The following is a 20,154-nucleotide window of genomic DNA, read 5'->3' as shown; positions in this document are numbered from 1 at the left end:
AAGCTCCATCACACCAGAAAGCAAGGAAACTTTCAAGGATTACTGGCTTATGTCAAAAGGACCCAAGAGCCATGTTAAAGAGGTTCCCACTGTCAAAGATGGGACAATTTCATCTTCAGAAACAATATTAAATTCAATAAACCAAAATGCACCCAATATGTTAAACATTCTTGAGTCAGGCCTAGTGGGGTGACTCACGCCTGTAATCTCAGCACTTTGGGAGGCAGAGGCAGGAAGATACTTGAGTAGAGGAGATGGAGACAAGCCCGGGCAGCGTAGTGAGAAACTCATCTCCACAAAAATTTTTTAAAAAATTACCTGGGTGTGGAAGTGCGCCTGTAGTCCCAGCTACTCAGGAAGCTGAGGCAGGAGGATCACTTGAGCCAGGGAGATCGAGGCTGCAGTGAGCCTAAATCATGCTACTGTACTTTAGCCTGAGCAACAGAGCAAGATTCTGTCTCAAAAATAAAATAAAATAAATCCTTGAGTCTATAGTGATTAAGGAAAAACACACACACACATACTCGTAGGTCACCTTTGGAGGATGCCAGGGAATCAGCTCCTTAGCCCACGGTTAGAAAGCAACACTCTTAATCGGTACGGCCATCTGTGCAGTACTGGAACATTTCTGATTTCAGTAAAATACCTCAGGCTCGTTGGAGTGCTGAAATTAATCCTGAAAGTACACGATCTAAGTGGGATACGATGAAAAAGGAAGACAGAAGGTAACTGACTATTGGCAGAGAAATTAGTAGACTAATGAACCCAGTGTTGTTGAAAATGATTGCGATGGGGGAAGTTGAACAAAGGGAAGCTCCCAGATAAAAGGGTATCTCAGTTGCTCCTCTCAATTCGTCCCCTGCTGAGAAATTTAGAGTTGCCTTGGGGAAGCCTAAGATGCTCTTCTCTTCATCTTTTGAGAGTTTAATGTCCCATGGACATGCCTAATCTTGAAAGGGAGAATCCAGCACAATGGTTTTTCCTTTGGAAAATTAATGCATATTGGCAGCTGGTTTCTAAGTACGCTAATGGTCATAGCTCTTATCTGACGTCCTCAGAGTATGACAGCCTTGCAATATTGAATCTAGGGAAACGTGCCTGAGCCTCCCTTTGCTAAAGTTTACAGAGGTAGACTTTATAGCTCCGTAGTTGTCTATATTTCTAACCATCCAATGACATCTTTGCAAGTTCAAATTTTAGAATGAATGTAGAGTGGTAAACAGACCTCATTTTAATTTGGCATCCCAGAAGTTTTGCTGTCAAGAATTATGTACTTCTGTGAATGTATCTGTACCAGGAGTTTGAGCAGAAAAAAATAATATTGATCACCGAGATCACAAACTCTATGATGTATATGAGATTCATAAGATGACATTTCTAAAATTATTACATTAAAATATTTATCATGTTATAAGTACTATACTCATCTCTATAGGCTCCATAGGCTCACACCTGTAATCCCAGCACTTTGGGAGGACAAGGAGGGTGGATCATGAGGTTAGAAGTTCAAGACCAGCCTGACCAAGATGGTGAAATCCCGTCTTTACTAAAAATACAAAAATTAGCCAGGCATGGTGGTAAATGCCTGTAATCCCAGCTACTCGGGAGGCTGAAGCAGAGAACTGCTTAAACCGGGGAGGTGGAGGTTGCAGTGAGCCGAGATCGAGCCACTGCACTCCGGCCTGGGCCACAGAATGAGACTCTGTCTCAAAAAAAAAAAAAAAAAAAAATTCATCTCTATAAAAGCTTTCATCATCATGTTATGTTTTGTGGTTACTATAAAGCTACGTAGTGTGTATTGAATATGAGTGTCAACCATGACTCTGTCTCCTTCACCCTCCATGTCCTATCATCAGGAAGAACTATTGACCTAACTTTCTCTGTATCTCTTGATTCTGTCTGCTTCTCTTTTTCTCCACTGCCACTACTTTAGGCCATGCTGAAGTTCAGGCCACCCTCCTCGTCAGGATAAGCTACTGCCTCATCTTCCCACCTCGGTTTTACCCTCTACAACCTTCTCTCCATATTTTAGCATCCCCTACAACCATTTCTCCATATTGCAGCATAAATAAATAAATCTTTGCTGTTAAATGCCACTGACATTTCGTGATCATTGGTTGCCGCAATATAACTTGATTTAAGAAGACTAATACCTAACTTCTTTCATTTCCTTGGATGTGCTATACCTCACTTTGGGCCTTTCCTTCCTCTTCTTTTTCCTATTTTAATTGTCCCAATTCCTCTTCAGCTTTTAGATCTCAGTTGAGATGCCATTTCCTCTGGGAAGCTTTCCCTGATTCAGCAGGTCTGGCTTATGTCCCCATCCTTACATTCTTATGACACCCTGTAATTCCCTTATCAGCACTTACTATGGAATTGTCTGTCTCCCCTCCTCCACCTCCCTGCTGGAAGCGTGGTGAGGGCAGAGATTATGACTTCCTATTTTGTCATTACATTCCCAGCTCTGGGCACATGGCAAATGCCATAAATCTGTTGAATGAGTAAATAATTCGATTTTTAGAATTTAAATACTTAGTCAGACTACTTATCAGGAAAAGAAAGCAAAGGCAGAAAGTACTGGGGTCTGAGTTCTGAGCTGATTCATTGTCATAATAGAAGTGGAAAAAAAAAATCAATGGCAGTCAAATACTATTTATCTGTGCTTTCCTGTCTCCATCTTGATGAAAATTTATACAGGGCTTTCCTAGCCTGTATAAAAGAGTAAGGAGTAGCTATAAACTAATAGGTGTGAGACTGAAGTTTTCCGAGATGAAAGGATGCTTGGCATTATTATTTCTGTACATGTCTCAACAGCACATGAGAAACATACAGGTCAGCTCACATTATTGCAGCATTTCCTGTTCTGAGACGCAGCTTAAGGCAAACTCTTAGAATAGTTATGTAGGATGTATGCATTCCACAACTCTTGTCTCATTGAGTCACCTTGTATACTTTCCCGTCCCTCCCTGCCATAAAGCATAATGCATTTTAAAATTGTATTAGTTACACCATCTGTGATTTCCATGTGACCTACTATAAATGTTTTCTGTGGCCCCACAACTAAAAGACCATCATAAAACCATGTCAGTGAAGACCTTTTGTGAAGAAAACAGAAATGGGAGTTCAGACTAATTATATTGTGCTCTGGTGAGAGCTAAGAGGAAATCTGACTCTGAGCTATTTTTTTTTTTTTTTTTTTGAAATGGAGTCTTGCTCTGTCACCCAGGCTGGAGTGCAGTGGCACGATCTCAGCTCTCTGCAACCTCTGCCTACTGGGTTCAAGCAATTCTCCTGCCTCAGCCTCCTGAGTAGCTAGGATTATAAGCGCAGGCCACCATGCCTAGCTAATTTTTGTGTTTTTAGTAGAGACGGGGTTTCACCATGTTGGTCAGGCTGATCTTGAACTCCTGACCTCGTTATCCGCCCTCCTTGGCCTCCCAAAGTGCTGGGATTACAAGTGTGAGCCACCATACCTGGCCGACTCTGAGCTTTTTGAATAAAGAACACAGAGTGGGAAAGAGCCACAGGTGAGACCTGAGTGGCTCTGAGGTTTGACTTATTAACCTTGAAAGGTGACGAATTTGATGTTAAAAATTAGGCTTCATCCAGCATCCTAACTCACATGTAGAAATGAGTTGCAACTCACTAGACTTCATTCATTCATTCAGAACGAATCATCCTGCTCATCAAGATTGGCTACTTTTCCAAAAGTAACAATAAGAATATGAATATATATGGCAAAGGTCCAAAGCTCCCATGAGAAAACTAAGGAAAGTTATGGAACACTTGAGTGTAAGTTATGTCTAAGGTTTCCAACAGATTTGGAAGTTTAGGAACACTAAAAATGGTGCTGAAACCAGGTTTCCTGATTGAAAGTTAAAGGGACATGGTTTTATGCCTGCCTAAAGAAGAGCTTAGGCCAGGCGCAGTGGCTCACGCCTGTAATCCCAACACTTTGGGAGGCCAAGGCGGGTGGATCAATAGGTCAGGAGTTTGAGACCAGCCTGGCCAAGATGGTGAAACCCCGTCTCTACTAAAATTAAAAAAATGAGCCTGGCGCGGTGGCAGGCACCTGTAATCCCAGCATGCGGAAGCTGAAGCAGGAGAATCACTTGAACCAGGGAGGTGGAGGTTGCAATGAGCCAAGATGGCGACACTGCACTCTAACCTGGGCAACAGAGCAATACACTGTCTCAAAAACAAACAAAAAAACAAAAAATTTAAAAAACAACAGCAAAAGAAGAGCTTGAAGGCAGTGTAGTCCAGTGGATTTAGGAGACAGACCTGGGCTTAAATTCCTGTTGTGCCACTACCTAGCTGTGTGACCTTGGGCAAGCTGTTTAATTACCCTAACCTGTTGCTTCATCAGTACAATGAGGATAAAATGCCTACTTTATAAGATTCAGTGAGAATTAAATATGACAATGTTCCTAAAATGCTTTGCACAATGTCTAGCCATATAGAGTCTAATTAAACAGTAAGTATAATCATGGAGCTCTCCAGTGAAGAACTGGACTGCCCTATAAGATGGGAAGCACCTTGTCTCTAAAAGTGTTTAACAAGTTGGTTGGTCATGTAGCAGGGTGCTATAAAATAATTCCTCCTACAAGGGTATAGAGAGAAAGAAGTAAGGGGTGGTGATTGGACTCTGATGAACAAATTCAAACCTAAGATTCTATGATACATTAAGGCTTAATTGCTTTATAAATATTGATTCTAAAATAAAATGACCCCCAAAATACACAAAATTAAAATTGCTGGAATACAGGGAAAAATGAACAAATCGACCTTTATAATGGGAGACTGATTGCATGATCTATTTTATCTACTAATGGGTAAGAGAGATACTGATGGGGAAATATGAACATGAACATCAGAAAAGATATAGAATATCTGAAATACCAAGCTTGATTTATTTGCAAATATCATGTACCTATCTATTGGCGAATAAACATTCTTCTCTGGTTTTAAAATATAGAAAAATTGACCATAGACTAGCCATAGAGCATGATCGGGCTGCTGCACTCCAGCCTGAGTGACAGAGAGAAGACCTTGTCTCTTAAAAAATAAAAAATAAAAAACAGAAAAAAAAAGACTTCATAAAGAGAATGAAAAGATCTTGGACTGAATCCTGGATTAGGGAAGGAAAAAAAACAGCTCTAAAACACCTTAATGGAACAACTGGTAAATTTTCAATAAGGACTACATGTTAGCTATCTGTACTCTATCAATGTTAAACTACCTAAATTTGGGCCAGGCCCAGTGGCTTATACCTATAATCTCAGTGTTTTGGGGGGTCAAGGCAGGTGGATTGCTTGAGCCCAGCAGGTGGAGACCACCCTGGGCAACATGGCAAAACCCCATCTCTAACAACAACAGCAACAAAATTCCAGGTGTGGTGGTGTGTGCCTATAGTCCCAGCTACTTGGGAAGCTGAGGTGGGAGCCTCACTTGAGCCCGGGAGGTGGTTGTAGTGAGCTGAGATTGCAGCACTGCACTCCAGCCTGGGTGACAAACAGACAAAAACGACCTCAACTGGAACATTTTTCTGTGAGTATCTAAGACAGTATCATTGTCTTTGGAGACACATGCTACAACTTACTCCCAAATGATTCAGAAAATAATATATATAATACATATTATATATATGTATATGTTACATAGACACTCTTACAAATATAGCAAATGTGGCAAACTGCGACCCTATGTGAAGGGTCTACAGGCGTTCATTAATTCTGAAACTTTCTTATAAGACTGATTTTTTTTCAAAAGAAGTCAACACGCCTGTAATCCCAGCACTTTGGGAGGCCAAGGCGGGTGGAGGCGGGTGGATCACGAGGTCAAGCGATCGAGACCATGCTGGTCAGCACGGTGAAACCCCGTCTCTACTAAAAATACAAAACATTAGCTGGGCATGGTGGCGCGTGCCTGCAATCCCAGCTACTCAGGAGGCTGAGGCAGGAGAATTGCCTGAACCCAGGAGGTGGAGGTTGCAGTGAGCCGAGATCGCGCCATTGCACTCCAGCCTGGGTAACAAGAGCGGAACTCCGCCTAAAAAAAAAAAAGAAGTCAAAAAATTTTTTTATTTGAAAACACTATAAATAGGGAGAAGATACTGCAACACATATAATTGACAAAAGATTATTAATTATATAAACATATATACATTATATATACATTTATATATGTACACAGACACACACACATATACACCCTTAGAAGGGGAAGAGAAAACATGAATGAATAATCAACATATTTCAAAGTGCTCAACCTTGTCAGTAATTACAGAATGCAAATTAAGACAAAAACATCGCAACTATTTATTCTGGGTAGACTACCAAAAAGTAACAAGTGTGAAAATAAGGAGGATTAGAGAGAATTGTGGTCAGTGCTGGTGGCAGTATAGATTGGTACAGCCACTTTGAAAACATTTCTGTGTTATCTTTGAAAGCTGAACAGCCCCCATAGCCTGTGATGTAGTAGTGCTGCTCCTAAGTACAAACGAGACTCCAGCGCATGGACAGAAGGTGAACAAGCATGCTCCGACCGGCCTTATTAGTAATTATTCGGGGCAGATTCAGGTTTTGTGGGGTGTTAGCTTATATAATTGAAGAAGAGGGAGGCTTTTAAAGAAAAAGATACAGAATTATGAATAAAAATTTAGTTCAAAAGTGAATATTTTATTATGGCGAAAGAAATTACAAATGTCACAAAATCCAGGAAAAGAGTTCTGCTATAGGTTTGTGACCTACAAACTTGAGAAGTCTGATACATTCAGTCTGTGTGGTTCTTATCAATAAACAAAATACTTAAAGTGCGTTTTTACTCCTATCCGATACAGAACTGAATACATTCCTGACAGGAGAAAACTTCCTTTTGAGCAGGCAGTAAAAAAATAAATGCTCTGTTACTACACTTAACAACTTCGATGAATCAAAAAAAAAAAAATGTTGAGGGATAAAAAGCAAATTTCAGAAGGTTATATTTTTATAAAGCTCAAAAAGAAGAAAAACACACCAATACACGGTTAGGAATGTATCCAAATATGATAAAACCACTTAAAAAGGCAAAGAGAGACAAAACTCAGGATAGTAGCAGTGAGCTAACAGGCCAGCAGTAGAATCCTGGAGATTCATGGATACAAAGACTGATAACGTGGTGGAGTGATAGCTTTTTCAGTACACTTTAAATTTTACATATTTGGTAAATATGCTCTTTTGTATGCATCAACTATTAAACTGGAAATATTTTTATAGTTAAAGGACCTGAATGTAAGTCAGCTTCCCTCCTCCCTCTCCCGTGCTTTCTCCTCTCCTCCATCACTTTTCAGCTACAAGCTGCTTGGCACACATGGCTCCAAGAAGCTGGAAAAACAGGGAAATGTCAGCCCACAAGGACCAAGAACCGTGACTTGTGTTATTTTCTTGCTGGTGTTGAGGCTGGGGGTGGGGGGAGGGCGGGAGGGCAGTGGTGCAGGAAATATTATCCAACATATCAAATACGACACGTCGAGCTGACTCCGCTTAAATGTTGAGTGGCTCTACTCACTAGCTAAAGGCAGAAAAGCGTTTCTGGGCCCAACGGGCAGTGCCCCTCCCTTTTACACTCACACTTCCCACTTTCTAAAGGTGCCAGACCCCCGCACCACCCTCCAGCTTCTTTCCGGCTGCTCGGACTCTTTTCCACCAGTCCCAGCCCACTCGATTACGTAAATTCTTCCAAGGCGATCCCCAAACGTGCCCCTCCGTCCGGAACCCGTCCATCTCCGACCGGTTCCGAGATTTGCCACCAGCCCAGAGCCGGGAGGGAGCGAGGAAGCGTCGTGGAGCTTCGCGGCCCCGCCCCTCCTCCCTCCCTCCCAATCCACTGCCGGCTCCCAACGAGCTCCGCCCCCGCAGTGGCCCCGCCTCCCCACCGCCCGGAAGACGTGCTGCGGCCCCCTCCCAAAACCCGGAGAAGTGGATTCTGCGCTCTGCTCCGCACCGCAGCAGCCGTCCAGGGCCGCAGTCCGAACCAGAAGGTCGGGGCTTGTCGGCCGGAAACCTGGGCTGGAGCCTGGAAGAGGGAGCCAGCCCCGAGCAGAGGCGGACGCGGGCTCAGGCCTGCGCGGGTGAGCGTGCCCCGGAGCTCAGGCCCCGGCCGTCCTGCAGCCCCTCCTTCGGGCCCCGGGGCGCTAGGCCGCAGCGGCTTGACGGATGCCCCTGCGCGGCCGCCCCTCCATCCTTGCAGTTCTCCTAGTCCCGGGTCTCTACCGGGAACCCGGCGCCCCGCCCGTCTCCTAGCAGCTCCGTGACGTGCAGGCGCCTCGGGGTGCGGTGCCGCCGGGCGTGGGAGGGAGGCAACGCCCGAGGGGAGGGTCCGCAGTCCTGCGGGGGTGCGGGGGGCGTTGGCGACAATTGGAGGCCGCGCCGCCGCCCGCCCAGCAGGAGCCTGTTCCCTTTCGCCATTGGCAGACTTTGAGTGCCAAGCTCTTTCCTGCCCACCCAGAGCCGTCCGTGTCCCGCCCGCCACCCCTGTACATTTTCTGAGACTTAGGATAGTCTAGACCCTCGGTTACATTTCTGTTGGAATTTTTCTGGAAATTGGAATCTGGCAATTTAAAGAAAGAATTTTTTTAAGAAAAATATTTATTAATATATTTGATAGTCCCCAGATTAGGTTAAAAGTCTTCCCAATCACTGTAATTTTGCAAAGACATATTTTAGTGTAAATAGGTGTTGATGGAAAGAGTCAAACTCTAAAAATATTTGAAGAGATTTATTTGAGCCAAATACAAGTGACTGTAGCCCGTGACACAGCCCTCAGGAGGTCCTGAGAACATGTGCCCAAGGCAGCTGGGGTACCGCTTGGTTTATATATTTTAGGAAGGCATGAGATATCAATCAAATACATTTAAGAAATCCGTTGGTTATTTTGGTATTACTGATATTAAGGGGAAAAAAAAAAAAAAAAGAAATACATTGGTACGATTTGGAAGGGCAGGACAACTCAAAGCCCAGGGCTTCCAGGCTATGGGTAAATGTAAACATTATCTGGTTGACAATCTGAAGATCTGGAATCTATAAAAAGGAATGTTCAGGTTAAAGATAAAGGATTGTGGAGACCAAGTTTTACTGTGCAGAGGAAGCTCTTAGATAGCAGACTTTAGAGAGAGCAGGTTGTAAATTGTTTTATATTGGACTTTAAATGGTACCTGGCTCTTAGTTGGTTATCTCCTGGATCTGGGAAGGAAGGAAGGAAAACAAAGGGGGAAGGGAATTCTCTATAAAATAGGGATTTTTCCCACAAGAGACTTTGCAGGGCAGTTATAAGGTATGGCAAGGACATATATTTTGGGGTAAAACATTTTGATTTTCTTCCTTGTTATGTCAGAGTGAGATTGGAAAGTAAGTCACGATGTACAGGGTTAAGTAAACTCATCTAATGAGAATGTATGGTTTGTAAGACCTGACTCTCCAGACCCCTTAGAAAGGAATTTGGGTAAGATAAAAAAATTAGAGCTTAGTCGTCAAATGGTTGAGAGCATATGCTCTGGAGCCAGAGTGCCAGGGCTGTAACATTTAAGAATTATTTGAGCTTGGACAAACCACTTAATTCCAGGTGGCTCAGTTTCTTCTGAGGGTATATAATGTGTATTATACACACACATACACACACATACACACACACACACGCACGTTTTTTCATTATGTATATTACTATATTATTTTTTCATTGTGCTATATTATGTATTTTTTTGAGACCTTTCATTATTTACCTTTATTGAAAATGGAATCTGAATATTAGTCATAATCTTTCATTTTGCCTACATTTATATCCATAGTATGTATTCAAAGCAATGAGGTAACTTGACTTTAATTTCTGAAGCATGGCAAACTTCAAGATAGGGAGATTAAAAAAATAATCTAAAGATGATAAAAATGGTAAACTTGTGTTACATACACCATAATAAAAAAATAATCTAAAGTAACAGAAAAAAATCTTTGTAAAGCGAAATTGAGTTACTCCTCATTATTAGTGACATAACATCTGTATTTCAAGGTGAGTTTGAACACTTTAGAAATTAAAGAATCATCCCTTCATAGGTTTAAGAATATATAATGAAAAAGATGGCTGGTGTTTAAAGAAGGGTACCCAAGCTGCATATCTTTATGCAGTGTAATATTCTCATATCCAGTATCAACATGTCTTTCTTTGTTGGAACACTCTTTTCCATTTCATGGGTCTTGTTTTTCTACTTGAAAAGGACTAGATGAACTTACTAGTTACAGCGATGATGAAAGAAGTTTAAAATTTGTTTTGCGTTCGTTGTATTCCATTCTTGTTCTTTCATGGGTCCTTCACACACAGATACATACTTTTTCAAGATTTTTTCTCCTACTTCTCGGAAATCCAAGGGTTCCTTTTGTATAGTGCATCTTGCTCCAGAAACATCAGCATCCATTTCATGATTTTCTGGTTGCTGATCAGCACAATACTTTGATCCCCAGTAACACATTTCTCCACTGTACATCATAGCCAGCAGATGAATGTCACTAAATATTCCTTTTTAAGCAAACTGGATTTTCTCAAGAGCCACTCTCTTCTTTTGGTCAGAGAATTGGCAATAGATATACAGCAGGGCTCCTCGTCTCCAAGAGAGACATTCCAGTAGCTCGTCCACAAGCAAATTGCAGTGTTTTGGATGCATATTATTTTCCTTAACTAAAATTTCTGGCTCTGAAAGAAAACTGATCAGCTCTTTTACTTTCTGTGAAGAGTCTTCAGGAAAATCTTCATCCACTAGTTTGTTCTCTTCAAAATAGGTCATGTCCAAAATAGCCTGTGTGTAAAGTTCTAGAAGATTTGATGGATTTGAACATTCTTTCTCTTCTCCACACAGGAGTTTCAATTTTTCTAATGCTGCAGAGGCCCGAATTAAAAAGTGATCATCTTCACCGGCAGCTTCGCCACGTTGCTGTATGTGGTCCTGAGCCAGGTCCCCGAGCTCTTCCACCCCCTCTCACCACACTCTATACTATGTATTATTAGTCTTGTGTATATTAGTCTGTAATACACATAGTATAGCATAACGAAAAAATATCTCTGCATATGTATTAGGTAATGCTAACCTGTTTACATGGTGGTTGTAAAGATTAGGTGAAGTATTGTGCTTGGCACATAATAAACACTGTGTTACTTATATGAAAATAGCATTTTCTCCATGATTTGTGGTTTTGATTTTAAAGATTCTAATTGTGAAGTATCTCTCCTGTTTTCTTTCTTTTTTTTTTTTTTAATTGTACTTTGGGTCCTGGGGTTCCTGATTTCTTTTTTGATGCTATGATACGATTTACCCCAGAATTTCTATAATATCTGATACTTCAAAGTGCAAATAATCAGTAAACAGAAATAGACCATGTGTACAAGGCTATGTTGAGCAGTGTGCAGTGTTTCAACATTGCTATATGTGAGGAAGAAAACTCCATCTCGTCATCAGTGGAATCTGGTGAATGGAAGAAAAGTTTGATATAAAGAATGTCATGATGTCCTCACTATTCATATCAGGCATAGCCAGCCCCCAGGACACTAGGCTGATTCTGTGACAATCATAAGGTACTTTATTTTTATTTTTATTTTTTCATTTTTTGAGACAGAATCTCACTGTCACCCAGGCTGGAGTGCAGGGGCCTGATCTCGGCTCACTGCAACCTCTGCCTCCCGGGTTCAAGTGATTTTCCTCCCTCAGCCTCCTGAGCAGCTGGGATTACAAGTGCGTGCTGCCATGCCCAGCTAATTTTTGAATATTTAGTAGAGATGGGGTTTCAGCATGTTGGCCAGGCTGGTCTCAAACTCCTGACCTCAAGTGATCTGCCCGCCTCGGCCTCCCAAACTGCTGGGATTACAGGTGTGAGCCACTATGCCTGGCTGTTAATCATATGGTACTTTATATGTGATTTATTAATGGTAAAATAAATCTCATTATATAGTTTCCCTAACAGAATATTGAAGGATGTTTGTTCCAAGATCTCTAAAAATCAAGAAGAATGCTGATGATGATGGCAAAAGTTGTGTGGCTAAGAGAATTAAACCAGACGCAGGAGACCTTCAGCTGGACAAAAGCAGAGATGTTCCCATTGATGCTTTAGTTACAGAGGCCGCCACAACACCAGATGGGCACTGCAGTGAATCCTGCCCTCTCCCCAGCCCAGGTGGCCAGCTGGCAGAGGTTCATTCGGTAGATCCTGAGCAGGGTGTGAAGGACAGCCATCCTTCTGAAGAGCCGGTTAAGTCATTTTCCAAAACACAGCGCTGGCCAGAACCGGGGGAACCCGTCTGTGTTGTCTGTGGTCGTTACGGAGAGTATATCTGTGATAAGACAGATGAAGACGTATGTAGTTTGGAGTGTAAAGCAAAACATCTTCTGCAAGTTAAGGAAAACGAAGAGAAATCAAAACTCAGCAATCCACAGAAGGCTGATTGTGAGCGAGAGTCTCCACTGAATGCTTCCTATGTGTACAAAGAGCACCCCTTTATTTTGAACCTTCAGGAAGACCAGATTGAAAATCTTAAACAGCAGCTGGGAATTTTAGTTCAAGGGCAAGAAGTCACTAGGCCCATTATTGACTTCGAACATTGTGGTTTCCCTGAGGTCTTAAATCACAACTTGAAGAAATCAGGCTATGAGGTGCCAACCCCCATCCAAATGCAGATGATTCCTGTGGGACTTCTGGGAAGAGACGTTCTGGCCAGTGCAGATACTGGTTCAGGAAAAACAGCTGCTTTTCTTCTTCCTGTTATCATGCGAGCTTTATTCGAGGTAAGTATTAATGGTAGGGTTCACGTGTATTTTTGGAGACAAATGAGGGGTTTACCAAGTTTCATTCTTAACTATATTAAAATTGCAGGCTAAAACTATGTATTTGGAATTATAGTCACTAGTGCCTGTAGTGATTTTGCTTCTGATAGTAGTTTGTATGAAAACATAATTTCAGGGAATTTTTCTTGTATTATGTTGAACCAGAGATCTCATTATGGAGGATCTAAACACTTGCTTCCTTACAAAACATTTTCTTTTTAATAGTTTTGCTATTAAAAGAATGAACTTTGGATTTGAGGGGAAAAAAATCCAGCCGACCAGACGAGCTGCCATTTGTGTGTCAGTTTAGCCTCCTTGGATTTTGTGTTTTGAAGAAACTGATTTATACTGAGGTTGAAGCACGTTGTAGAGTTTCAACATAGACTCTTAACTGTGATCTATGGTTCATCTTAAAATAATCATGACCGTACCTTACTTGTTAGTTTAGTGTATAAAGCACTTTCACATATAATTAGTTTAACAAACATGTTGAGTAATTACTATTTGCCAAGGACTGGTGAGCTTCTGAAGTATGAAGTATGGCAGGACGGGAAGTGAGTAAAAAATGTGAGCAGAGAGAGGAAAGATAAAGGAGAAAAATTTGGAAAACCAAAGAGTAGTGGAAGAGAGTGTGAAGGAAAAAAAAAAGCGCTAGATTTTTTAAAATACAGGTCACACATGCTCAAGACCAAAATAGAGCCATAAAGCCCGAAATAGGATGTGGGTATATATGTAAGTTCTATGGACAAAGAAAGAAGTGAATCTGCAAGACAGCCAAGCGGGAAAAACCAAGGGTGGCATGCCAGCTTGGACCAGATCTGCATGGCGACTGCTGGGTTCTCTCTTCAGAGGAGGATGACTGCAGATTACAAGGTCCAGTTAATCAGGAGCAAAGCTCCAGTTTTCTTACCTTGGTTACTGTGGATGCCTCTCCCCAGCTCCAATTTTGGTCTTTCATTATATTCTGTGTTATGTAAGAAATGAGTTTAATTTATGATGGTTTTGGAGGAAAAAAATCTGCAGTAAGCAGAAGGCAGGAGGACTCATATCCAGTTGGGAATGCTTTAAAAGGGCCATGTTCCTGGAATGCTCGTGAAGATTTAGTTCATATTGGCAAGAATTAATTGCTGGTGTTTTTAAAGTTGTTTTTCACATCTTTGCAGAGGAAAACTCCATCTGCACTCATTCTTACACCAACCAGAGAGTTAGCCATTCAGATAGAGAGACAAGCTAAAGAATTGATGAGTGGCCTGCCACGCATGAAAACTGTGCTTCTTGTAGGGGGCTTACCCTTACCCCCACAGCTCTACCGTCTGCAGCAACATGTTAAGGTAAGCACTGATGTGATACAGTGTTTTTGAAAAGTTTTATAAGCAGTACAGGAACTAGTGTACTTTTTCCCCTTGAAGAACTTTTAAAAGATTTTAGAGTCTTTAAATTCTTACTAAATAAGCCTTAGGTTTTTTTTTTTAAGTTTGTTTTATTTAGGAAAGGAAAGAAACACAATTTATTGAGTGCCTGTTACATGCCAAAGGCTATTGAATGTTCTCACACGCATTATCTCATTCAAGTGTCACATTTACATATCCCTAGCCCATGTTTTATAGTCGAGAAGTTGAATCTCAGAAAGATGGGGTTTACTGAAGGATCTATAGCCAATAAATAGTAGTTGCCAAAATTGAAACCTTAATTTACCCGACTTTCCTCCTTCCTTAGCCATGCTGTTATGCATAGTCTGTATTTTATGATATGTAAAAGTATGTAAAAGCAATGTGGTCTGATTCTAGCTTTGGAACTTGGTAGCTGTATGGCCATAGATAAACTTACTTCACTTCTGGGGGCTTCAGTTTTCTTGAGTTTGAATGGGTGGCTGAAGATACCTGTCTTTGAAATAAAAATGTTTAATGGAAGATTTGGCACAGATGTTGACCAATCAAAGTAGACTGCAGCTTTAGTGCAGGAGCTGGGTCCTTGAGGCCCCTTGGTATTCTGGGCATTACCTGTGTAGTTAACTGCGGTGGCAGGGAGGCTCTGGAGACCCAGGGGAGGAGCTGGGTTGCCAGGAAGTTGGGAGAGGGGACTCAGGGAAAGGGCACTCTGAGCAGCAGTACCAGCTGGGATGAAGCTCCTGCTGCAGTATTTGACAGCTTCTGTGGGTGAATATCAGCCTTTCATGTTGGAATCTTTTGAAGGTCAAATCAGATGTATCTGACAGATTTTATTATTTATTTATTTGAAACATCCAGGTAGTATCTGACAGATTTAAAGCCTATAAAATGTTTTAAGAAATTATAGGTTGATAATTAATGGGTTATTGGATCAGTGATTTTTTTTTTTTTTTTGAGACGGAGTTTCACTCTTGTTACCCAGGCTGGAGTGCAATGGCGCGATCTTGGCTCACCGCAACCTCCGCCTCCTGGTTTCAGGCAATTCTCCTGCCTCAGCCTCCTGAGTAGCTGNCCTCCGCCTCCTGGGTTCAGGCAATTCTCCTGCCTCAGCCTCCTGAGTAGCTGGGATTACAGGCACACACCACCATGCCCAGCTAATTTTTTGTAGTTTTAGTAAGGGGTTTCACCGTGTTGACCAGGATGGTCTCGATCTCTTGACCTCGTGATCCACCCGCCTCGGCCTCCCAAAGTGCTGGGATTACAGGCTTGAGCCACCACGCCCGGCCTGGATCAGTGATTTTTAAAGGTGGACCTCCAATATATAAAACAAAGATGATATTAATGCCAAATTATAAGTTCAGCAATATATATTTATAAAGCAAATAATACAAGTATTTTTGATGGGCATCAAATTTGAAGTTGGGTTAATGGAGTTTAACTACAGTCTCATGTCAACCTCTGCATTAAATTTATTTTTGTTGCAAACAATGGTTAACATTATAATTTAAGTGGATAAGTAGATGCAAACTTCTAACAGCCTTTAAACTAAGCTTGCATTCTGATTCTTAAAAAATATATGTTAATATATCGGTGTTAGTTTCCAGCTTGTAACATTTAGTAGCAACACATATGATTGGGCACAGTGTTTTAACACATTTTTGGTGTGTGGGGGGGGGTCCAAGTTTTGCTCTTGTTGCCCAGGCTGGAGTGCAACGGCACAACCTCGGCGCACTGCAACCTCCGCCTCCCAGGTTCAAGTGATTCTTCTGCCTCAGCCTCCTGAGTAGCTGGGACTGCAGTCATGTCCCACCATACCCAGCTAATTTTTGTGTTTTTAGTAGAGGTGGGAATTCACCATGTTGGCCAGGATGGTCTTGATCTCCTGACCTCGTGATCTGCCTGCCTCGGCCCTCCAAAGTGCTGGGATTACAGGTGTGAGCCACCACGCCCGGCCCTAATCTTGCACTTTTAAGGTTTACAAGCCACTTACTTTGAAGAACATCCTTCAATTGATTAGATTCAAGTTACATGTCTTTGACAGGGATATCACAGAAGAGATGCTTTGTTTTTTTCCATTTCATCCTTTTAGGTTGCACAGTTATCAGTATGTCCTTTTGTTGGTCATACGATCTGTAAAGTAATTGTAAAGTTTATTTTTTTCCCCTTTGTGTTTAGTATTTTGCGGAGAGTACTTTGAGATGTAGTTTGAAATGTAAATTTCTCATTCTTCACCACACTTTAAATTTATTTATATATGTATTTATATCTGTATGGACTCATGGCTTCCTGTTTTTCAGAGGTTTACAATCTGTTATTATCATTATTTGTTTTGATATTCCAGTTGATCTCCATCTGGCCAGTGGAAGCATTTTCCAGTTGGTTTGTTTATTTATTTATTTATTTATTTATTTATTTTTTAAGACGGGTTTTCACCATGTTGGTCAGGCTGGTCTTGTACTCCTGACCTCAGGTGATCTGCCCGCCTTGGCCTCCAAAGTGCTTGGATTACAGGCGTGAGCCATCACGCCCGGCCTCCAGTTGGTTTCTGTGTTCTTTGTTCATATCTCCATCACTGAGTCTTCCTTACTTTCTATCGAAAGAAGATGTTCCATGCTTACATTTTTCTTTCCCTGCCCTAGCCCTGGAATCATGCCTTCTCCAAAGAGCCCTGGTTTCTTTTAATAGAGGATAGTATTTAAAAAGAAAGACCTGGGCTGTGCGTGTTTATTGCTATTGGACTATCACTGCTTAGGACCTCCCAGTGGATAGAGCTAGGGAATACCGTTGTCCTGTGGCATCTGTCGGGGACTGGTTCTGGGATCCTCTGCGTATGTACCAAAATCTTTGCATACTTGAAGCCTGCAGTTGGCCTTGCTGAACCCGAGTATTTTTGGTCTGTGTTTGGTTGAAATTTATATGTACCAGTGGACTTACACTGTTGAAATCCATGTTGTTCAAGGGTCAGCTGCATATCCAAGTGTGTGTTTTTCTGTCTATATTTATTAGAAACCATGAGTTCATGTTGATACTTCCAGTTCCAATTCAACACAACAGGATTCATTCATATCAACAGAATATTCATTCATATTCTGTAACTGACAGAAACCTGCCGCTCATTTTCCTTTAGGTATTTATTTATTTGACCAATCCTCCTCTATGCAGCTCGCCTCCCACCGCCAGCACTGCCCCTCCCACAGCGTTGCCTCCCTCACCAGACTCGACCTGCACTCTCCTCAGCCCGTCAGGCTGCAGCAACCAATGCAGGGTTGCCTTTTTGCGGAGGCTCCTCCTTGCCCCACCTGTCCCTCCCACCCCTCTCACCAGCCTGAGCTCATCTCAGATGCCCTGTGAGAAAAAAGAACCAAAGCCTCTGTCTCTTCAGCACAGCTGCCCTTCGAGAGCAAGGGCAAAATGAAAAGCTTTTCAAATAAAATTGAGAAAGTTATTGCCAACATACGTATAAGAGAACTTTAAAACTATGATAGCCTACAGATAAAGATCATGCCAGGAAGGAAGGTGTGGGATGGAAAAGGAAAATAGTAAGCATGTGCGTAAATCTCAGGATCTAACATTGAATGAAACAGTAATCATTATGAACAACCTGTGGGTTTAAAAATAAAATAGGCCAGGCACAGTGGCTCACGCCTGTAACTCCAGCACTTTGGGAGGCTGAGGCGGGTGGATCACCTGAGGTCGGGAGTTTGAGACCAGCCTGACCAACGTGGAGAACCCCATATCTACTAAAAATACAAAATTAGTCAGGCATGGTGGCACATGCCTATAATCCCAGCTACTCAGGAGGCTGAGGCAGGAGAATTGCTTGAACCCGTGGGTGGAGGTTATAGTGAGCCGAGATCGAGACATTGCACTCCAGCCTGGGCAACAAGAGTGAAACTCTGTCTCAAAAATAAATAAATAGGCCAGGCTTGGTGGCTCACACCTGTAATCCCAGCACTTTGGGAGGCCGAGGCAGGCAGATCACGAGGTCAAGAGATCAAGACCAGCCTGGCTAACATGGTGAAACCCCATCTCTACTAAAAATATGAAAATTAGCTGGGTGTGGTGGCACATGCCTGTAGTCCCAGCTACTTAGGAGGCGAGACAAGAGAATCACTTGAACCCAGGAGTCAGAGGTTGCAGTGAGCTGAGATTGTGCCACTGCACTCCAGCCTGGCAACAGAGCGAGACTTCATCTCAAAAAGAAAGAAGGGGCGGGGAGACGAAGAAAGAGAGAGAAAGAAAGAAGTAAATTAAATACTGGCCAACGGTAGCATAGATGTACAGGGGAGATGTGATTGGTATTAAAGCATTTTTCCTTATTGTTTAAAAAAAGGTAAAAATGAGCTGAGTATAGTGGCTAATGCCTGTAATCTTTGGGAGGCCAAGGCGGGAGGATTGCTTGAACCCAGGAGTTTGAGACTAGTCTGGGCAATATAGAGACCTTGTCTCTATAAAAAACAAATAAAAAAATTGTCTGGGTGCGGTAGGTCATGCCTATAATCCCAGCACTTTAGGAGGCGGGCAGATCACGAGGTCAGGCCTGGCCAACATAGTGAAACTCTGTCTCTACTAAAAATACAAAATTAGCCGAGTGTAGTGGTGCATGCCTGTAATTCCAACTACTTGGGAGGCTGAGACGGGAGAATCACTTGAACCCTGGAGGTGGAGGTTGCGGTGAGCCCAGGTGGCGCCATTTGCACTCCAGCCTGGGTGACAGAGCAAGACTCTATTTCAGATAAAATTAGCCAGGTGTGGTGGCATGCACCAGTAGTCCCAGTTATTTGGGAGGCTGAGGCAGGAGGACCCCTTGAGCCCAGGAAGTTAAGGCCACAGTGAGCCATGATTGCACCATTGCACTCCCTTCTGGGTGATAGAGCAAGACTGTATCAAAAAAAAAAAATAAAAGCCCTCATCATTAGCCACTAACATATTACAAAATTGTTAAGGAGCGCCTTAAACAACCTTAGAAATTACTTTGCCCAACCTCTTAATTTTAAAATGAAATAAAAAGCCCAAAGATGGTACAGAATTTTCACTTGTTTACGGAACCATGCAGTCAAACTGTCCGTAAGGCCCTTCCTGGTCCCTGCCTTGTTTCCAGCCTCAGCCTGTCCCATTCTCCCCGCCCCATTACCATTTGGAGCCTCAGGAATGTCATAGATGCTTTTCTGTCTCCTTCATCACTCCTCACCTTGCTCACTCCCACTGATCCTTTAGGTCTGACCTGTGTGTTGGGCAGGACTGGATGGATACGTCCCCCCATTTATGGCATAGTGCATTTATCTCTTGAGCACTTTCTTGTTTTATGTTTCGTCCTTAGTATTACAAGTTTCATGAGAGCAGAGACCATGTCTGCCATAGTCATCCCTGATTTCTGAGTGCTTAGCATGGCACCTGGCACATGTTAGTTGCTCAATCAATATGGAATGAATGATTTTTAAAATTTGCTTTTTCTCTTTTATTCAGGTTATCATAGCAACCCCTGGGCGACTTCTGGATATAATGAAGCAGAGCTCTGTAGAACTCTGTGGTATAAAGATCGTGGTAGTAGATGAAGTAAGTAGTGGTTACATGATTTTATATGATTTATGGAAATGATAGTTATATAATTTCATTGTATATTCAGGACATTTTCTCTCTAAAAACAACGCCTCAGGGACTTTTAAAAATTTGCAGCAGTGGTTCTTCAGCTGGTTCCTGTGTAGCGCTGAAGCTAACATAAGGTACACTACACTAAAATTAAACCAGAGCTGTCTTCTCCTAATTGACAGAATACGCAAATTCAATAGGTACTCTATTCTCAATGGTGAGGTTTTTTTTTTTGTTTTTTTTTTTTGAGACGGAGTTTCGCTCTTGTTACCCAGGCTGGAGTGCAATGGCGCGATCTCGGCTCACCGCAACCTCAGTCTCCTGGGTTCAGGCAATTCT

The 20,154-nt window shown here is 42.2% G+C and overlaps 1 protein-coding gene and 1 pseudogene across 4 annotated transcripts in view; one reads left to right on the top strand and one right to left on the bottom strand.

The window, feature by feature from the left end:
* Positions 1-7,997: 7,997 nt before the first annotated feature.
* Positions 7,998-20,154, top strand: part of DDX59 (DEAD-box helicase 59) — a 26,743-nt gene continuing 14,586 nt past the window's right edge. For all 4 annotated transcript variants that reach the window (XR_005195582.1, XR_005195581.1, XM_017499392.2 and 1 more), the window contains exons 1-4: positions 7,998-8,110; positions 11,970-12,799; positions 14,002-14,169; positions 19,693-19,782. Coding sequence is in view for 2 of the 4 variants with exons in the window: in XM_017499392.2 (XP_017354881.1) it covers positions 11,993-12,799; positions 14,002-14,169; positions 19,693-19,782 (1,065 nt within the window). In the remaining 2 variants the exon portion in view is untranslated. The remainder of the gene's footprint in view (positions 8,111-11,969; positions 12,800-14,001; positions 14,170-19,692; positions 19,783-20,154) is intronic.
* LOC119467058 lies at positions 9,732-11,002 on the bottom strand (annotated as a pseudogene).

Source organism: Cebus imitator, unplaced genomic scaffold, assembly GCF_001604975.1.
Source record: "Cebus imitator isolate Cc_AM_T3 unplaced genomic scaffold, Cebus_imitator-1.0 Scaffold257, whole genome shotgun sequence".
Taxonomy (NCBI): domain Eukaryota; kingdom Metazoa; phylum Chordata; class Mammalia; order Primates; family Cebidae; genus Cebus; species Cebus imitator.
The sequence above is the reverse complement of the archived record's forward strand: the minus strand, read 5'-3'. Positions and strand labels throughout refer to the sequence as shown.